Source organism: Oncorhynchus mykiss, chromosome 4 (assembly GCF_013265735.2).
Source record: "Oncorhynchus mykiss isolate Arlee chromosome 4, USDA_OmykA_1.1, whole genome shotgun sequence".
Lineage (NCBI taxonomy): Eukaryota > Metazoa > Chordata > Actinopteri > Salmoniformes > Salmonidae > Oncorhynchus > Oncorhynchus mykiss.
The window spans coordinates 20453719-20474464 of NC_048568.1; the positions used below are offsets into that span (position 1 = coordinate 20453719).

General features: G+C 43.0%; 1 protein-coding gene across 2 annotated transcripts in view; it reads left to right on the forward strand.

The window, feature by feature from the left end:
• LOC110522277 (sodium-dependent multivitamin transporter) overlaps positions 1–18097 on the forward strand; it is a 38042-nt gene extending 19945 nt beyond the window's left edge. Inside the window, exons 1-16 of one of the 2 annotated variants that reach the window (XM_021600538.2) lie at positions 7474–8969; positions 9257–9401; positions 10207–10688; positions 11075–11140; positions 11401–11452; positions 11619–11686; positions 11807–11961; positions 12096–12236; positions 12363–12492; positions 13128–13216; positions 13429–13541; positions 13820–13887; positions 14058–14144; positions 14292–14479; positions 14634–14859; positions 15022–18097. In XM_021600538.2, the coding sequence (XP_021456213.1) occupies positions 10341–10688; positions 11075–11140; positions 11401–11452; positions 11619–11686; positions 11807–11961; positions 12096–12236; positions 12363–12492; positions 13128–13216; positions 13429–13541; positions 13820–13887; positions 14058–14144; positions 14292–14479; positions 14634–14859; positions 15022–15201 (1911 nt within the window). In that variant the 5' untranslated portion in view covers positions 7474–8969; positions 9257–9401; positions 10207–10340 and the 3' untranslated portion in view covers positions 15202–18097. Of the gene's footprint in view, positions 1–7473; positions 8970–9256; positions 9402–10206; positions 10689–11074; positions 11141–11400; positions 11453–11618; positions 11687–11806; positions 11962–12095; positions 12237–12362; positions 12493–13127; positions 13217–13428; positions 13542–13819; positions 13888–14057; positions 14145–14291; positions 14480–14633; positions 14860–15021 lie in introns of those variants that run through there. The other variant, XM_021600539.2, reaches the window with a different exon arrangement.
• The last annotated feature ends 2649 nt before the right edge of the window (positions 18098–20746 follow it).

Below are 20746 nucleotides of genomic sequence, written 5' to 3' on the forward strand. Positions count from 1 at the left end.
CTGGCTGGCTGGCCACGGACTGATTGTCCTGGGTGGCTGGCAGGCTGATATGACACTGACATTCACTTTGAAATTGCTTTTCACATGGAAGCAATGTTTTCTCATTCCGAGGACATTTTTATTTACATTTGTCAGAGATTGGCAACGTTGGCTACATCACAATCTCATTGGCTGGCTAGCTGGAGATGGCTGGCCACATCGACTGTTTACTAACCAGCTGGCTAACTAATGTGACATACTATTTTTACATTAATTCGTGAGCTAAGCACTTCATAATTTCTAGCTGCTAGCTAGCTGAGCGATAGCTTGACATATGGTCAACTACCTAGCTAGCTACATCTGAAATCAACTGCCTGGAGACCTGTATCCATGTAAGTAACATTGGATGACACTAGTAGCACGTGTTAAATAGCTGTTTTTTAAGTGTTTTTTTTTTATTTTTGTTTGAACTAAGTTAGCATTAGCTATTTAATAATGCAAAAACTTCAGCATTTTACTCTGGTTAATATCTTGTTTTCATATGCTTTCATACGTTTGTAATGACATTGATTGTTTGATTTAGTGGGTGTTTAGATATATTTTGCTTTCGCCTTGTGGTTCACTGATGTTGGCGTACTTTGGTCTCATGTTTGCCCCCTGCTGTAGTTTGAGTATCGGGTTTCACTCCGTGTAGTTTTGAGAGCAGATAAGTGGTGCGGCAGTGGGGACTTGGCGTGGAACACGCCAATAACACAACCCATATTTGAATTTCAAAAACTAAAACCATTGTATTTGGGACAAATCATTCACTAAGCCCTAAACCTCAGCTAAATATTATAATGAATGTGGATGTTGAGCAAGTTGAGAAGACTAAACTGCTTGGAGTAACCCTGGATTGTAAAACTGTCTTGGTCAAAACATATTGATACAACAGTAGCCAGGATAGGTGAGAAGTATGTCTATAATAAAGAGCTGCTCTGCATTCTTAACAGCACTATCAACAAGGCAGGTCCTACAGGCCCTAGTTTTGTCGCACATGGACTACTGTTCAGTCGTGTGGTTAGGTGCCATAAAGAGCAATTGCAATTGGCTCAGAACATGGCAGCACAGCTGGCCTTTGGTTGTACACAGAGAGCTGACTTTAATTATATGCATTTCAATATTTCCTGGCTGAAAGTGGAGGAGAGATTGACTTCATCACTACAGTTCAGTGTCGAATGCACTGAACTGTCTGATTGAACTACTGACACACAGCTGGGACAACCATGCATACCCCACAAGACATGCCACCAGAGGTCTCTTCACAGTCCCAAAGTCCAGAACAGACTATGGGAGGCGCACAGTACTACGTAGAGCCATGACTACATGGAACTCCATTCCACATCAAATAACTCATGCCAGCAGGAAAGTTAGATAAAAATACACCTTATGGAACAGCGGGGACTGTGAAGCAACACAAACAGACACATGCATACAAACACACAATAACGTACACATGGACTTTCTGTTATAGGTAAGTGGTAGTAGAGGCCTGAGGGCACACTCTTAATAGCTTGTGAAATCCGTTATGTATGTTTTTAAAATTGTATAACTGCCTTAATTTAGCTGAATCCGAGGAAGAGTAGCTAATGGGGATCCATAATAAATAAAAATAGAAATAGGCCAAAGTTTTGACTAGGGTTGTGGCGAAATTTGTCAGCCGGTGATTGTCAAGCAACTAACTGTCAGTCTCACGGTTATTGACTGTTAATTAACATAAACACATTTAGCATCTCGTGGCTTCCACACATAGCCTACAAGCCACTGATGCAGACCTTTGGAACATCTACATTTTAAAAAGTCTAATAAATCCTTGTAATATAGCCTACACCAACACAATAAATCAATTTATTTTAGACAGATATGAAGAAAATGTAGTCCATTTCAAATTAACAGAATAGCATACCCTGAGTTGTCCTTATGTTATGTCCTGATCTGGCTATGCCGTATGTCTGTGGGCTACACTAGTTAATTTAGCAGACAAGATTTGCTTAGAATTACGTGGCATTATTTTTAAGTATGAAGAATACAATTGAACATAGCTGAATAAAATAGAAAGGATCTTTTCTCCAAAGGATTTGAGCGAGTGCGCACATGTGGCTATTGTGTTGAGCGGTTAACAAAGAAATAGGTATTCCTATGTGCTTAATTTAGAGTTATTAATGTAACTTTAGTTGTTCTACAAACATATGTTTTGATTTTTAATACATTGTAAGGCTGCATGATGCGACTAATGATTTGAAAAAAGTGCCTTTTTGCACCTGCTGTACACTGTCAGTCTTTCATTCAGAATTTGAGAAGCGCTAAATAATGCCTCGAATTTCCCGGTGGCATCCCCTTTGTGTGGCCATAATGCCCCCTAAAATAATCCATGCCTTTTGCAGCCCTTCTCCATAAATGCTGCCCGCTCCGAAGCACCTCTCACTCACACTGCTCTCCATCATGTGATCGGGTCTTTCTCACAGGCTACAAGTGAAGACAGACACATTGGGAACGCAACTACGCGCATCCTTATCCAATTCCGAGGTGCATATTGAAGATATTAGAACTGTCCACATTTACTTTTCGTCAGCCAACAAGGTGAGTAGGCCTAACAAACAGCAAAAGTACTAGCCTATGTCAATCTACTATCCCCCATAGTACAAAAGTTGACCAATTGTGTGCGATAAATAAATATTCCAAACATCATCTGGGACAGTTGTGGGATGCGATAGATCCGAATTAGTACTACCACTAGCATCAACAAATATTTTTTAAGTAATGAGGCTGATGCAACAGGTCAGAACACAACGGCTTAAAATGTGGATAAACTATTAGGCTAGTTCTTCACATTATAAGCGTAGCAATGCGCACACGGCAATAGGCTATAAGTGTGAATGTTAGCTGGAAAACACCATTATCAAAAGTGACCACGTGATTATCAATGTAATGCTTTTATTATAAAGGTGCGTTTTTATGGTGAAAATTCTTCCCCAAACTTGAATCTCACCGCTGCTTATGGATGCCAGTTAGGCTCTACACCCATTGTGAAGCGGAATAATGTGCTTCATTTTAAGTTGTTATAAGTTGCGTTACAAACCTTGTTCTGTCTTTCACACCTGTGTTTGCTGTAAATGTTTTTGCTCCTAATTGGGATGATGTTGATTTTATTAACAAACATTTATTTGCTGCCTCAACTATTTCATTTTTGGAGGTGACATGAATTGTGGGATAAGACCCAGCCTTGGATCATTCAAACCCCAGATCATTATCTCCCTCAAATTTGTGAGCCAGGCAGGATGAGTAGATACATGGAGATTCCTTTTTCCCAGTAACAAAGATTTCTCTTTTCACGTGCACCACTCCTATTCTAGGATAGACTACTTTTTCATCGATAAAGCCCTTCTTCCCTCTGAGAACGTAGAATATACTGCCATTGTTAGTGACCATGCTCCTCTTTTGCTTGACCTCTCATTCTTATTGACCTATACAGATCGCTCTCCAGCGAGACATAAACTCATATTTACTTTCAAACTATTAATTCTACACCGTTTTATTGAATACAATTGATGTCTATTTAAAACATTTAACCTCTCCATCTACACTTTAGGTTGTTTTTATAGGCAATCAATTCCTATTCCTCTCAGTAAACGGAAAATAAAACACATAACAGCTGATCGATGCCATTCTGGAATTAGATCAACAATACTCCACCAGAACTTTACAAAAAAAGGTTGAGTCTTCAAACTCAGTACAATTTACTATCCACAGATGAGGCTGAGCAGCAGCTACTCCATGCATGCGGTTTTGTTTACAAGCATGGAGAAAAGGCTGGTTGATTTCTAGCTCATCAACACAAGTGCAAATCTGCCTCACCACTGATCCCTCAAATTTACAATACCTCAGGTGTTTTTAACAGTTTATCCCATTGAAATCAATAATATTTAAACATTCTATTCAGATCTTTACAACTAAAGAAAATTAAATAATTAATATTTTTTGGGACAATTTGGATACTCCTATCATTAGTACAGAGCAGAGAGAGGAAATGTTGGAATCATTAAAACTCGTTTTTCAACCACTCCACAATTTTTTGTTAACAAACTATAGTTTTGGCAAGTCGATTAGGACATCTACTGTGTGCATAACAAGTCATTTTTCAAACAATTCTTTACAGGCAGATTTATTTCACTTATAATTCACTATCACAATTCCAGTGGGTCAGAAGTTTACACACACTAAGTTGACTGTGCCTTTAAACAGCTTGGAAAAATCTAGAATATGGTGTCTTGGCTTTAGAAGCTTCTGATAGGCTAATTGACATCATTTGGGTCAATTGGAGGTGTACCTGTGGATGTATTTCAAGGTCTACCTTCAAACTCAGTGCCTCTTTGCTTGACATGCAGGTTCAGGAGTAATGCTGGGAAAGGTACTTTCTTGTATACTGGAGCCTTAGAATGGAATGAGTTGCCTCTGCCCATAAAAACAACGTTCTCTCTGGGCAGCTTTAGAATAAAGTTAAAATATGTTTGATGTCTTCTGTGCCCATATAAATAACCCTTATGATGTAACTGGAATGATGAGATGGATGTTATTCTACTGCCGTACAATGTTCGATCTTGTCCCAAGAGGACCACAATGGAAATAAGTCCCAGACTTTGTTATCCTCTATTTTATTCATATGGCTTTTTCAAGTTTTGTGTGCTTGTTTTTTGAAAATGGTTGAATTAATAAACTAAAACTAAACTAAAAGACATCATGGGAAGATCAAAAGAAATCAGCCAAGAACTCAGAAAAAAAATGTAGACCTCCACAAGTCTGGTTCATCCTTGGGAGCAATTTCCAAATGCCTGAAGGTACCACGTTCATCTGTACAAACAACAGTACACCAGTATAAACACCATGGGACCACGCAGCCTTCATACCGCTCAGGAAGGAGACGTTCAAAGTATCTATCCTTGTTTGGTTTTCATGTGCCATATATTTTTCAATTTTGCTGTGATGTTTTACATACATACATACATTTTGAACCTTTTCTCATCGCGTAGTATCCACAGATTATGAGCTAAAGATAAACTTTCCTAGGAGGATTATTATTATTGATTGGCTGACTTTCCAAATAGCTCCAACACTGCTATTTGTAAGGTAAATGTTAAGTGAATGTTGTGATTTAATATATATATATTTACTATTACTGAACCTGTGACCAGAAATAAGCTACATAGGGGCAATACCAGAATAAGTTATCTATTGATTCTCTCTCCACAGCAAAATCTACAGAGCTGAGATTGTTGTATGCCCCATATATATAGCATTATGTTGGTGGCAACATAATTATTAGTCTGATCTCTTTTGACCTAAACTGCTTTAGTTTTAATGATGAGTATTGTATTGAGTGGCCTCAAAAAGTGCATTTAAAGGTGTCCCATACAATAAGGGGATCTGCTTTACCTACAGTGCCTTCGGAAAGTATTCAGACCCCTTGACTTTTTCCACATTTTGTTACGTTACAGCCTTATTCTAAAATTGCTGTGGATTTGTTTTTATTTAATCAATCTACACACACTACCCCACAATGACAAAGCGAGGGCAGATTTTTAGACATTTTTGCAAATTTATTAAAAATAAAAAACATATACCTTATTTACATAACTATTCAGACCGTTTGCTATGAGACTTGAAATTGAGTTCAGGTGCATCCTGTTTCCGTTGATCAGCCTTGAGATGTTTCTACAACTTGATTGGAGTCCACCTGTGGTAAATTAAATTGATTGGACATGATTTGAGACACCTGTCTATATAAGGTCCCACAGTTGATTGTGCATGTCAGAGCGAAAGCCATGAGGTCGAAGGAATTGTTCATGGAGCTCCGAGGCAGGATTGTGTCAAGGCACAGATCTGGGGAAGGGTACCACGACTTAATGACAATCGCCCCGTAGCACTCACCTCTGTCATCATGAAGTGCTTTGAGAGACTAGTTAATTAAAACCTCTTAAGGATCTGCCCCTTTTTTCAATTTTCACCTAAAATGACATACCCAACATTAAGAGCGCCAGCGATGAGAAATGTGACAGGAATGTAGGAGAATGTAACACACTAGATCTGGTAAAAGATTATCCAAATTGAAAAACAACCGTTCTTTTGTATTTTTTTGTACCATCTTTGAAATGCAAGAGAGAGGCCATGTATTATTCCAGCCCAGGTGCAATTTAGATTTTGGCCACTAGATGGCAGCAATGTATGTGCAAAGTTTTAGACTGATCCAATGAACCATTGCATTTATGTTAAAATATTTTGTATCAACACTGCCCAAATGTGCCCTTTTTTATTATTAACTTTTCATGTTCAAAATTGTGCACTCTTCTCAAACAATAGCATGGTATTATTTCACTATAAAGCTACTGTAAATTGGACAGTGCAGTTAGCTTCAGTTCTTGTTCATCTTTCTGCCAATTTCAGATATGTCAATGTCCTGGGAAATGTTACTTACAACCTCATGCTAATCGCATTAGCCTACGTTAGCTCAACCGTCCTGTGGATGGGACACCGATCCCGAAGAAGTTTTTAAGGATCGTAACACCTCCACCTTACCTGACACCCTAGACCCACTTCAATTTGCATACCGCCCCAATCGCCCTCGTATTGCAGACTGCTCTATCCCATCTGGACAAGAGGAATACCTAATGTAAGAATGCTGTTTATTGACTATAGCTCAGCATTCAACACCATAGTACCCTCCAAGCTCATCATTAAGCTTGAGGCCCTGGGTCTGAACCCCGCCCTGTGCAACTGGGTCCTGGACTTCCTGACGGGCCGCACCCAGGTGGTGAAGGTGACTGTGTGAACAATAAGCACAGGAGGGGGCTGAGCATGCACCCTTATGGGGGCCCCGGTGTTGAGGATCAGCGGAGTGGAGGTGATGTTTCCTACCTTCACCACCTGGGGGGCTGCCCGTCAGGAAGTCCTGAACCCAGTTGCACAGGGCGGAGAGGATTCTTTAAATTAAGGATTTCTACAGGGAGATCCTTAATACAACCTGCTCAAGACATCTGAGTGGGGCAAAGGTTCACCTTCCAACAGGACAATGACCCTAAACACACAGCCAAGACAACGCAGGAGTGGCTTGGGGACAAGTCTCTGAATGTCCTTGAGTGGCCCAGCCAGAGCCCAGACTTGAACCCAATTTGAAATTCTCTGGAGAGACCTGAAAATAGCTGGCATAGCTTGAGAGGATCTGCAGAGAAGAATGGGAGAAACTCCCCAAATACATGTGTGCCAAGCTTGTAGCGTCACACCCAAGAAGACTCTGTAATTGCTTCAAAAGGTGCTTCAACAAAGTACTAAGTAAAGGGTCTGAAAACTTATGTAAATGTGAAATGTCATTATTTTTTTAAATGAGCTAACATTTCTAAAAACCTGGTTTTGCTTTGCCATTATGGGGTATTGTGTGTAGATTGATGAGAATTTAACCTTATTCTAAAATATATATATTTAACTTAACAATGTGAAAAAAGACAAGGGGTCTGAATACTTTTCGAAGGCACTATGTTCTGCAGAAAAAAGTAATCGACTGCCAGTTAAAATGTGTCTTATTCGTACCGTTAACTGTAATCAGTTTAACCCCGTGTTAACCAGCCCACCACACACTAATAGAGACAACAACTCTGTTGACTTTACCCAATCCATTTACCGGTGCGTATCTGAACAATAATATGTCCTTTACATTTTCAATATTGAGATTTAAAAATAAATGTAAAAAGATAATGACATCAATTATTTAAGGATCGTATAGGCCTACTCTAGTAGAGGTTTTTAATTTCAGAGTCCTTTATCCTTGCCCGACATTAGGTCTGTTAATATTTATTTGAGTTTTATCTTGACGTCTATTAGTTCCGATTCACAAGTTTACTTCACCCTAAACATTTCAGTAAGGCCAGATTGTCTACATTCTACCCAAATATTGATGGTACATGTGATGTGTGTGAAGGCTCCTTGGCAGACTTGAGCCAGATGTTCTGGGCCTGACCCCGTCTGGCAGACTACTGGTCCACTATATTTACCTGTCTGAAGCATTTGAGTTGCAGCCCAGTGTAGAAATATCTATTTTTGTAGTACCAAAAGACAATCCTTCCCTGACCAATAAGACTGCTAGATTCCATTGCCTCCCTGTTGGCCTGAGGAAGGATTCTGGATTGTAAATCTGTCAATCCTCCCTTAGCCTCTCTTTGGCTCAAAGATTTGATGTGATTCCTAAAATTAGAACAAATAAAGTATACTATTAGAGGGTCAACCAACAAATTTTATTCCACCTGGGACACGATGATATCTTATTTTAAACACCCCCAAAGGCTTTCTCCAGATTAGTACTCCTGGGCCCCACCCCCACCCATTGACGTTCCAGCTATATGGGCCTATAAGATCCCATTTTTGTTTTCTGATATGTCCCTCAATGACTTTGCCTTTATTTTTAGAATGTGTTTGAAGGCATTCTGGAGGGGGGCGGATGGGAGGTTGAGGGGAGTCAAAAATGGGAAACGTACAATATCTTAATCTTTCATTAACTGTGAATAAAAATATGATGTATAAAAAAGGCAACGTGAGAGGATTATTTACTGTCAGACATACTGTGTCGTCCTACTTTGAAGTGTAACCTGGAGTGAATGAGGAGAAGTCCGGTAGTTTATTGTTAACAGCCGGAGCTTTAAACTTCTGCATCCCTTGGAATCTAGGATTTATGATGATGATTGCACAATGTAAGGACTGAAGTCATGGCACTGACCCCTCACTTACTTACACCAGCTCACCCTCTCATACCTTCACACACACTCTCTCGCATTAACACATGACCGCTTGCTCTGAGGACTAATGGAATGAGAGCTCAGCGTCTCACCAGATCTCCTCCTTGACTCGCCTCGCTCTGCAGGAAGCTGCCAGTTATGCAGGACAGGGCAGTTCAGATCAGCTGGAATTGGGTGTGTTGTGTGAAAGAAAGTATTGCATGTTTTGACTGGTAGAACAGTGAAAGTGATTAAGTTTAAGTGGGTCCTGATGTTTTGACAGTTGATAATACAAATATTGTCAGTAAGTAGAGACTGTAAATTATAGTTTGTTTAGTGGCAGTGCAAACGATGGGTAGGATCAAGTTTGGTGTTATAATGTGCACTTATACTTTTAAAACAATAACCTAGTTGTATTAGATGTTCTGAAGTATTATTTCTGTGGTAACTTGTGTTATGAAAACCACTTTATGTTGTTGCAGGTCTTCCCTTTGCCTTCTACAGGGGCTTATGATTGGCGCCTATGAGGAAGACACTCCCACAGCTTGGCTATTATTAAGTTCCAGGTTCTGTGTGAGACGGCCAACCTCAGACCACCGTTCGCCAGCCAGCCCAACCACTGACACGGTAAGACCTGCTTCAAGTGTATCAATTAGCTCTCTCTCTCCCTCACTCTGCCTCTCTCCTCTCTCTCTATTCCCTGTCTTGTCTATATTCCCCTCCCTCGCTCTCTTGTCCCTCATTCTCTCCCATGCCTATTAGTTATTTAACTATCAGTATTCTCCCTGTCCTGTAAATGCATGAGTCGGGGTCACAATAGGATGTTATCCTTGCATCAGTGAGGTGATGTAAACGGCATACTGTAAATACTGTAGGCATGCCCCACTATAATGCCTGTCTGCTCGTTGAGGGAGTGAGAGACTGTGAAGACCTCAGACACTGCGATCTCTGTCAGTTGCACTGTGAGGTGAATGTATCATTGTGTGTTAGGCCGCTGATTAACTAACTGTTGTGATGTTAAGGAGTTAGGCTAGGTCAGTCTGCCCTGGCTCACACTCACTGTGGTGTGTGTCAATAGACCGCCAACCGTCAGTGTGTTGGAACCTTGAGAACTAATGCGCATTTGATTAGCACTTTTATCAGCAGCGACTGTGTTGCCATGGCAGACGGACCTACCGTAGAGAGGAGTTACGATGGGTTTCAATGTTCAACTTTTAGCCGTTACTGAGACGCTCTGAAATGGAAGAGTAACAAGTGGAAAATGAATAGATGTGAATTATATTTGGTTATAGGGCGGTGTGAAATGTTCCCATCAGAGCACCTACTGTATGCATTGCATGTAATCTAGCTCTTCATGCTTGTAGAGAAAAACTACGAGCACAGGCGATGAGAATAACTACGCTCTCCGTCTCCCAACTCTCCCTCACTATAGCATTTTAACCTTCCACTTCGGTGTCTGGGAGGAGACCTATAGGTGAGTGTCCACTAACACCGTCCTCATCCACCCGGGCTGCGCCACCCACGCCCAACCCCACCTCCATTCCCAGCCCCTCACCCCGCGGCATCATGGGGGACGTAGTCCAGATGCACTTCTCCACGCCGGACTATGTGATCTTTGCCCTGCTGCTGGTGGCGTCCACGTGCATCGGCCTGTTCTACGCCCTGTCCGGCGGGCGCCAGCGCACCACGCAGGAGTTCCTATTGGCCGACCGTTCTATGAGCTGCCTGCCCGTGTCGCTCTCGCTGCTCGCCACCTTCCAGTCAGCCGTGGCCATCCTGGGAGTGCCCTCGGAGATCTACACCTACGGAACGCAGTACTGGTTCCTGGGAGTCTCCTACTTCCTGGGTCTGCTTGTCCCCGCCCACGTCTTCATACCTGTCTTCTACAGGCTCCGCCTCACCAGTGCTTATGAGGTGAGCTCTAAACCCTAACCTTACCTAGAGAGGGAACAGTGTCTGTGAATGATGAGGAGTTTGCAGCGGTGTATCTCGCTGTGCCTCTGTCTCGCCAGAACCCTGGCAAGGGAGGCTAGTTGAACGCAAAAACAACATTCTCAGCATGTTGTCTGCTTTTTCATTTTGACAATGGCTAACCAGAGTAGCAGAACCAGAGTACAGCAGACGAGACGGTGCTGCTGACAACAAAGGACTGTGCCCCGGCCCTTAGAATCTCCACTTCTATTGCGCTCGGAATCGACCGTCACAGATGACTAAGGCTCTATGATCAGTGGTAGACTTTAACATCCCTCTTTCCTTCCCTCTTTCTTTCCCTCACCTTCGGTCTTTTCTTCATTGTGTAGTATTTGGAGCTGCGCTTCAATAAGACGGTTCGCATCATGGGCACCGTGACCTTTATCTTTCAGATGGTGAGTGTATTTGTGTCCTCCAGACTGTTGGTCTGTTATGTCTGTCTGTGTGTGCTCCTGGTGTGTTCCCACATGACTAATATCCTGGACATGCTGTGCTCTGCAGAACAGGGACATTCTGTACAAGTAGGTACTCGCCCTTTTCCCTGTGACGTTTCACCACTTGATGTGTAATTGATATGTATTTTAATCAACCACCAATGGCTCCTACTCAGTTTGCGTCCCTCTGAATTTGGACCGTTGTTTGACTGTCTCTGCAGGTGATCTATATGGGAGTGGTCCTCTATGCACCAGCACTCGCACTCAATGCAGGTAAAGGGATCTGTCACGTGTATTTCCTCTAAAGTGGTAGAATAATACTAGTTTCACTGAGGACGTTCGGTGAGAGCTTTAGTACCTGTTCTGGCTTTATAGACGATGAATGGTGTAAATGTGATCCATGTTGGTGGTGTGTGCTGTTGATACTGTCCACCTGCAGTGACTGGATTTGACCTCTGGGGGGCAGTGCTGGCCATGGGACTGGTGTGCACCCTATACACAACATTAGTGAGTGTCTCTTTTTTCGTCAGTGAGTTTTCAATTTAGCCACCCATCTCCCTACAACTCCGAATGCAATTATTATATACAGCTGGATACACAGTATGTATATCTTGTCTTGCGTGTCAGGGAGGGCTGAAGGCAGTCATCTGGACAGACGTGTTCCAGACCATTGTGATGTTTGCTGGCCAACTGGCGGTCATCATAGTGGGGGCCCACCAGGCAGGAGGCATGGGAGAGGTGTGGAGGAAAGCCATCAACGGCAGCCGCATCGCAAGTCTGGAGTGAGTCTTTTCCTTAGTGGACCTAATGAGACTTAAAACTGTCCCTAGACCAGTTACAGAGTATTTTAAAAGTGGGCTACGGCTCTGTGTGTAGTGTTGTAACCCTCCTCCTCTTTGACCTGTGTCTCATGCAGCCTGAACCCTGACCCGACGGAGAGGCACACGTTCTGGACGCTGGGCGTGGGCGGGGTGTTCCTCATGCTGGCGCTGTACGGGGTCAACCAGGCCCAGGTCCAGAGGTACCTCAGCTCCCGCACTGAGAGGGAGGCGGTCATGTAAGCATCAGCACTAAACACCTGGTTGAACTGGATTCACATGAATTACATCATGTTAAAAAAAAAATTAAAATGAACAATCGCTTAGACACAATGGTAATATTATACGTTGTGGTGTGTCGCCAGGTCGTGCTACGTGGTGTTTCCCTGCCAGCAGGTGGTGTTGTGTCTGGGCTGTCTGATGGGCCTGGTGATGTTTGCTCGCTACGGTGAGGATAGCCCACTGGATAAGGGTTACGTCAAAACCAATGACCAGGCAAGTAGGACTTGCTACCTCCATAACAACACACTTAGTGGTCCCTCACTGTGCTGACATCCTGATGTGACTGTTTGGCTGTGGTTATGTTAAGGGCAGCACGATATGGGCATTATTATAATTGTTTAATCAAAGATTGCTATTTTTTTGTTGTTGCTATTGATCAACTCTTGGGTGAACTGTTGAAATCAGTGAAGTATAATGTCTTCTATTAAGAAGCAAAGTGGAAAGCGGCATCGTTCTTGTTTGGAACAATATGTTGACTGCATTTGACCTGCAGTAACAGAACCGCATGCAAACGTAATAGTGAATCTGACAGCGAGATTGAGGAACTGCGCTGCTTGAGTGACAGGGTGTGTGGGACTTGGCGTGTACGCGAAGCACCCGCAAGAGGAGAAAAAACCCCAGATGTTACTCCTTTCTAAATATTGCGTGCGATATGAATATTGCACGTCAGTATTTCGATGTGAATCTGATTCATTTTGAAGCCCTAGTTAATGAATCTCTCTTCAGATCATAGACAAAGAAAGGCTTTTGTAAAGATGTTTGAGTTGAGGCCATTGTTTGGTTAAGTTCTCCTATGAATGTCATTTTGTCTCTGCTGATCCAGTCTAAATGTTCCTTCCTGTCTGCAGATGGTGCTGTACTTTGTGATGGATGTGTTCAGGGACCTGCCTGGCCTACCAGGGCTGTTTGTCGCCTGCCTGTTCAGCGGCGCTCTCAGGTACTTCACTTAAGTGCCACTGCTACTGGCTCTCATGTGCTCGGTCTGTAGTACTAGTCAGACCCCAGGGAACTGTTTCTCTGCTACATTAATGTCATGGTGTTGTGGTACACCAGTAAAGGTTGTATTATGATACCATTATGAACACACTACACCACACAATTTAGCCCCATGACATTACTCATTCAGCTTCCCTCCCTCTTGTGTTGCAGTACCATCTCATCAGCGTTTAACTCCCTAGCGACGGTAACCATGGAGGACCTAATCAAGCCTTACTGCCCGACCATGACGGAGGCCAAAGCCACACTGCTCTCCAAAGGCCTGGGTGAGCTGCTGTTCTTTGAGTAGCCACACGCTGGCAGTGTTTATGAACAGTGGCAGGCAGTGTTCATATTTTATCAAGCTTTTTGTTAAGTTATTGCTGGAGTATAGAGTCCACAAACTAATTTAGACTTCTCTGTCCAAATACTGTGTGTGTGTGTGTGTGTGTGTGTGTGTGTGTGTGTGTGTGTATTTTAAATAAATGTATTTTTTCTGGTACACTATCAGGATTGTACTACTATGGTCCTGACCTGTTTTTCCCTTCCTCTTTTCTTCTCCCAGCGTTTGCCTACGGGCTGGTGTGTCTGGCCATGGCCTACACCGCGTCTCACATGGGCTCAGTGCTGCAGGTGACTGACCCATGTCCCCTGCTGTCTTTGCTTTAGTTAATGGTTACTCCTCTACCCAGCTCCTCTACCCCCCCATAGGATCACCTACTACTATCTTTGACAGAGGCTTCATATTACATAAGAGTAAAAGATGATAAACCTCTCTTTTTCGTTCTCTCTCTCTCCTCCAGGCAGCATTAAGTATCTTTGGGATGGTGGGTGGTCCTCTCCTCGGTCTCTTCTGTCTGGGAATGTTCTTCCCCTGGGCTAACTCCACTGTAAGTCAAAATACTGCCTTGGTAACACGGGTCAAGTTGGCTGGCATTAAGGGTAAAATATACCGTAAGATTGTGATGACTTTTCTTTCCTTATCTGTGGTGAATTAGAGAGATCTTTCTGATTTTTATGTAACTCTCTGTCCACAGGGTGCGATAGTAGGGTTGGTGGCAGGCCTGGTTATGGCCTTCTGGATTGGCATTGGGCATTTCGTGTCCCGTATGGCGGTGCCCACTACTCTGCCCCCCATCATCAACGGCACCGCTATGCCCCTCCCCAGCAACATGACCACTGCTGTCATGACCACCCTGATTACCTTGATCACCGCCAAACCAAAGTACAGTGACTTCTTGTCCTCGTTGAATTGGTAGCATTGGAACCAGAACACCAGCATCAAACATAAAGCACTTGAACTGTATCCCTCCAAAACTATTCAAACTGTTTTAGGGATGATGATAGGAATCTGACCAAGTACCTGTTTGTCTCTCCAGGCCTACGGGTGTGCAGGCCCTGTACAATCTATCCTATTTGTGGTACAGTGCCCACAACTCTACCACTGTGGTGATAGTGGGACTGATAGTCAGCCTGCTGACTGGTCCTATGAAGGAGAAGGACCTGACCCCAGGGACGGTGTACCCTGTCCTGGGCAACCTGCTCTTCTTCCTGCCTGAATGCTACAGGGAGATACTCTGCTGTGTCACCCCACTGCCACAGAAGGTAGGCTGCAGGCCTCAGAGATGGAGGATACCGCCTATGAACCAGTGAAAACCAACATACCAGCCGTAACATTGTTACAGAGTAGTAATTGTGAATGCCCTTTACAGTTATTGTGATAGCCACTCGCTGTTTCTTTTCTTCATCTTTCTAAATGTAATTCAGCCCAAAGCTATCGACACGCATCCTTACCAGATGGCTCGGAAGGAGAGCAATGGAGTGTCCCATCCCAAAGAGGAGGAGAAGACTGAGGAGACGGAGCGGGAGAAGGATGAGGACGAGGAGACCGCAACCCCTCAGCCTTCCTGCCGGCTGGCTCACACGTTGCAGGAGACGGCCTTGTAGACACCCCCTCCCCCCAACGCACACACACACAGCCCCCAGCCAAGTCCCAGCACTTTCACAAGCCCCCCTACTGCTCAGCTTTCTCTGCCCCAGGGGAGAAGATCCACATAGGACCGGAGGGCAATGGAGACTCAGGGTTCCTGGACATGACTTCCATCAAGCGCCACAGGGTCAATGTGGAGGAACAGGGAGTTTCACCTCTGACCCTTACTTCCTGGAGAAACTGATACGCCACAAATCTCTGGTGGTTAAGAGAGTCAGAGCCAGAGTCCTTTGCTAGATTGAAGAATGGCGTAATAAAACGCGGTTAGTGGATGGGGGTCCAGGGGTATCTTGAATTCATTGGTACCTCATTAACGATGGCCCTGGTCAGTTTTCCTGAACTGAAGTAACTGGAAATCACTAGTTATGAAACTGGAGTTTTGAGAAGAGCCAAAATGTCTGAATCAATGTGGATTCCTGGATGGAGAAATACTAACGCAACACAAGTGGCAATCACGCTCCGAGCTGAGGAGAAGTCTCGTCATTGTTGGACTGAACCAAAGCCTGGACTGTGATTGTGTCACTCTGTGATTTTGTCCAATTATGATTGAAGGATTGTGGCCGCACACGCGCACAATGAGTTGTTCCAATGACTGTGAAAATGGACCCAAGTCTTTCTGTTTATCAAAGAGAAATCAGGTAGCGACCAGGCAGTGAAGAGCGAGGTACTTCAGATGTAACTGTCACTGCATGTTATTTTTATAGAGAAGATTAAGCAGGTACGTCAGATGGACTAAGAATATTACAAAATATTTGATGTCCCAGTAGACAACTTAAGGCATAGTGACCGTGTTCTAGGTCCTTTTCACATATGACATTCGGTATCCTTGATCGGTTTCCTGAATTGTGACAATCTACAAAATACGTTTTGCTTTCTCAAGATCTGAAAATAACCGTTTCCGAATGTGATTTGCGAGACACATTCCACATGCCGTTAGGAAGCTAGCTTGTTAACAACGGGCAAAAAGTTTCACACGACTCACGCTGCTGCGTCACAATACCTTGTACTCTGGTCCTGGAACTTGGACCCGCCACTCACCCAGGTCCAGGATCAGTTTGAGCCAGGGCTCATTTGCGTTTCACATGTTTTATAGCTCGGATCAGGTACCAAATGCTCGAGGATACGGATCATACAGAAATATGTGAAAGCGCCCTTAATCGATAGCTTTGGTTTCTTAGGCTCCGTACGTCTGTTTGCTTTACATGGCCTTTGTTTAACGTTTGCCTTTCAAGCTGCTATAGTAAATGAATACGTACTTAGATAAGAGCAGCATACAGATCTATAGAGCACAAGGGATCACCCTCATTTGCCATTTACTGGGATCATGTTTTTAGAGAGAGAAAGGCCATTGAGTCTGCTCTACTTACTTTCATTGAGACAACCAGACAAACTGTTGGTTTGCTAGTGACATTATTGAATGTAGAATACCATGTCCTCTCAATCCATCCATACTGTAGATCCCATAGTTGTCATGAAGTGCCTCATCAGTAGTTTGTGTTAAATGTAGTTCTGTTAATTTGACAACTGATCGGTGTGTAATCAGGATTGTGATCAAGTAGACTTCGGCTGTATCGCACAGCTATAATGATTCTCCATGTGTGTCTTGGATGTTTCTTAACTTTACGTACATGACTTTTGGCTCGCCCCCCCCCCCCCCCCACTGCTTTAACAGAGGATATTTATGTCCTGTGACTGACAACGTTGGTGTTTTGATGATTTAAGTTGATGTATAGAGATAATCTATTTAATTGTCTGATCAAATGGGACAGCATTGATTCCTGTTTTATACTTTAAGTTACACATTTCAAGTATCTGTAATGCTACCCATCAAATTAAGTGAAGCCCACCTCATTCCAGGACATGTTTCAGGTGAACTTAGTCCGACTTGAACAGATGTCAACTTACCCAATGTGGGTTTATCACTATGTTCTAGTAATACTGAAATACACTCTGAGCACCATCAAGACCAATTCTGTTGCTGTTATCTTTCTCTTAAGTTGGCACGGACATCTACCTAGAAAATATATGAACTGTAGAGCGACACGTGCATATGAAGGCCAAAACAGTTGTATTGTGTTTGCTTGAATATTAAACCCCTACAAATCACACCAGGAAACTAACTCCAAGATCGAATAACACACAATGTACCCATGTAAAGAGAACCTGTAAATCATGGCCTCTTAAATGACCAATCCTGAGTGGTCTGTAACCATAGCATCAATACCAAGTTACTATGTGTGTTTAGTTTAGGGTACATTTAGAACGCACTTGGCCATGAGAGAGAAGCACTTGATCATTTCAAACGATAATAAATATTCTGACTCTATTTATTGTCAATATTTGTTCTCCCATTTGTATGAATTATTCCTAGTATGTATTCCACAAAACCATAAGCAGTGGAGTTTGGTCAACTACACTGCTTTGGCTGGCCCTTCATTTGATCTCTGTATTGTAATCTTTTTTTTAATGCTGTTGGATTTCATGGATGTTGATTGGTTCATCCTACCAGCACACTACACAGGGGCAGCTGTGACAGGTTGGAGTAGAGCTCCATTCGTTCACCAAACAGAATGTCTGTGTCCTGTTCATTAAGTCAAAATGGGAGTGAACGTTTTCAAAAAGAGACTGAGCTTCCCTATTGGAAAAGTGGTACCTTTTTCTATTTTGGACACTACCGAACATGAAATGAGTCTTCAATAGAGGCTAATTCTGTGTCTGACCACTCTAGTGGTCATTATTTCACAACATTGTCATGTATTTGTCCTCTCAAAATGAAATGTTTAAGTGAATGAATTGTAAGTGGTAAGATCCGTCGTTGCTCTGTTTTTGAAAATAAAATGTTTGATTGGATGATTTGAAGAAGTTTCTTGTACATCAATTTGATAGAGCCCTCGCAGGGTTTGTTTAATCAGCATTCATTTTGAGCGAAAGAGTGGGGGCCTTCCTCTTGTGTTTATGCCTTCCCCATCCTGAGGGAGGGCTGTTATCATTGCAGTATCCTGTAGCCTTCATTCTCCCTGCTTCTTTCAGCTCCTCTCTCTCTCTCTCTCTCTGGCGGGTCACTCTGACTCTGGGTCACTGGGTCATGTGCCACTCCTGTGGCGTCTCTTTCCCCATGTTGGAACACTATTATCCCAGCTTTGTGCCAATGACCGCAAACCGTCTATTGCCACCACACCAGGCGCCTCATTCAGCCCCACTGCAGTCCCTCCTACTGGTGATATGCTAATTCAAGTGGTAGACTCAGAGGGAACTCTATCCGTTGCCAAGTATTGTTGCCTCTGACTGAAACCTCAATAGTTGAAGTAAGTAGCCTTGTATGAGCCCTGGTTTGTGCGAGCCAGAACGGTTCATAGGAGCAGGTGAGGCACCAGGTCCCTTTTGATATGAGTCAGCTGTACAAGTACACCACCTGGACAGGACAGTAGTCTATCGCAGGGCCTTACCCCCAATATAGGTCCTTAATGCTGAGTGCCAAGCAGAGGTCCCTTTGGTATGAGTCAGCCGGTCCCTTTGGTATGAGTCAGCCGGTCCCTTTGGTATGAGTCAGCCGGTCCCTTTGGTATGAGTCAGCCGGGGATTGAACTCCCAAACTCAAATCACAAGGCCACTGAGTTGGTAGATAAACTTGGATTTTACACATTTTAAGCAGGAAGGAAGCTAAACAGAAGGATATGTTGTGTGTATTAGGAACCTCTCTTAGTTACCTCTCTTGGACCTTTCCCTGGATCAAACCATCAACATGTCTTGTATATTAAAAACGCTCTATTTTTCTCATGGACCAAGTTGTTGAGTTTTACCGTACTCCCTACTCCTCTTCCTCCTTGTCTGCCCTCTCCACTTCCTCTGCTCAGTTCCAGCTAAGCCAGGCCAACGAGGGGAAACTGGACAGAAAGCTTCATAAATTTACCCAGCAATCAGTGTGTACTGGATATAATGTGCTGGAGATACAGAAACAATTATCTCCTAACATGAAGGGAGATCAGGGTTATAGGGGTTTATTGGCACAAATATCCACATTCACTCACACCTAAAGATCTGTTTGCGGTTCAAGCCAAAAGGGCTGTTTTAAATCAAGTGTGTTAGTTGATGACCCTCACTTTGAGGACACTTGGTACATTTAAATAATATAATTGGAGAATCCATGGCCTGGCATGCAGTATAGGTTTGCCATTAAAAATGAGTATATGAGAATTCAAATTTATACCCATTCATTATATTGCCCAATGCAACAGATCCTCCCTGGCCAGTCGGCTTTATCCACTGAGATCTCGACTTCAGAATAACCTTAGTTGGAATTCTGGAACGTTGGGCAGTACTGTCTGTCTAGCATTCCCACGTTCTTTCACCACAATGTCTGCCCTCTCCTTTCCCTCCGTAACCCCTGGCTTAGTAGCACAGCTCTGGCAGGTCCAAATTAGCCATTAATATGAGCGTGAAGGGGGGGGTTTATCAGATCCCCCCCAACAGATTTATAGAGCTAGCCTTGAACGTTGTACCGTTTCTTGTGGACCTGAGCCCATGTTGCTCAAGGGGGAGACATAATGACGACCATGCTTCTATGGTCTCGTCCATGTTACAGCCAACAAAAGCGGTTTCTGTCTGCCTGAGCACAAATACGTGGCAACAGTCTGTTTAGACATTAGCTGTGTGCTAGTGGAGTTGAAATCATTGTGCATTGTGTTTGTCACAAGTGTATTTCTTGGTCAATATCAGAATATGAAATATGTGTCTACCACGTCTCTCCTGACGAAATGTTGAAATTGCCTCAGGATTTCACGGTAGTGTACAGTTTCTGGGCGATAACTCCAGCACTTTAGATTTGAAATGATACAATGACTACGAGGTTAAAATGCAGACTGTCAGCTTTCATTGGAAGGTATGTTTTCATCCATAATGGGTGAACTGCTTAGAAATTACAGCTTTGTATACATAGTCCCCCCATTTTAGGGGACCAAAAGTATTGGGACAAATTCACTTGTGTATTAAAGTAGTAACAAGTTTTGTATTTGGTCCCATATTCAATCAATCAATCAAATGTATTTATAAAGCCCTTCTTACATCAGCTGATGTCACAAAGTTCAGTACAGAAACCCAGTCTAAACCCCCAAACAGCAAGCAATGCAAGTGTAGAAGCACTTGCAATTCCATAGCACGCAATGATTACATCAAGCTTGTGAGACTACAAATTTGTTGGCATTTGCTTTTCATTTTGGTTGTTTCAGATTATTTTGTGCCCAAAATAAATTAATGGTAAATGTATTGTGTAATTTTGGAGTCACTTTTATTGTAAATAAGAATAGAATATGTTTCTAAACACTTCTACATTAATGTGGATGCTACCATGATTACAGATAATCATGAATGAATCGTGAATAATGAGTCAAAGTTAGACGCATCAAACCCTTCCCAAAAAAATGCTAACCTCCCCTGTTATTGTAATGGTGAGGGGTTAGCATGTCTTGGGGGTGTGATATTTGTGTCTAATTTATTCAGGATTCA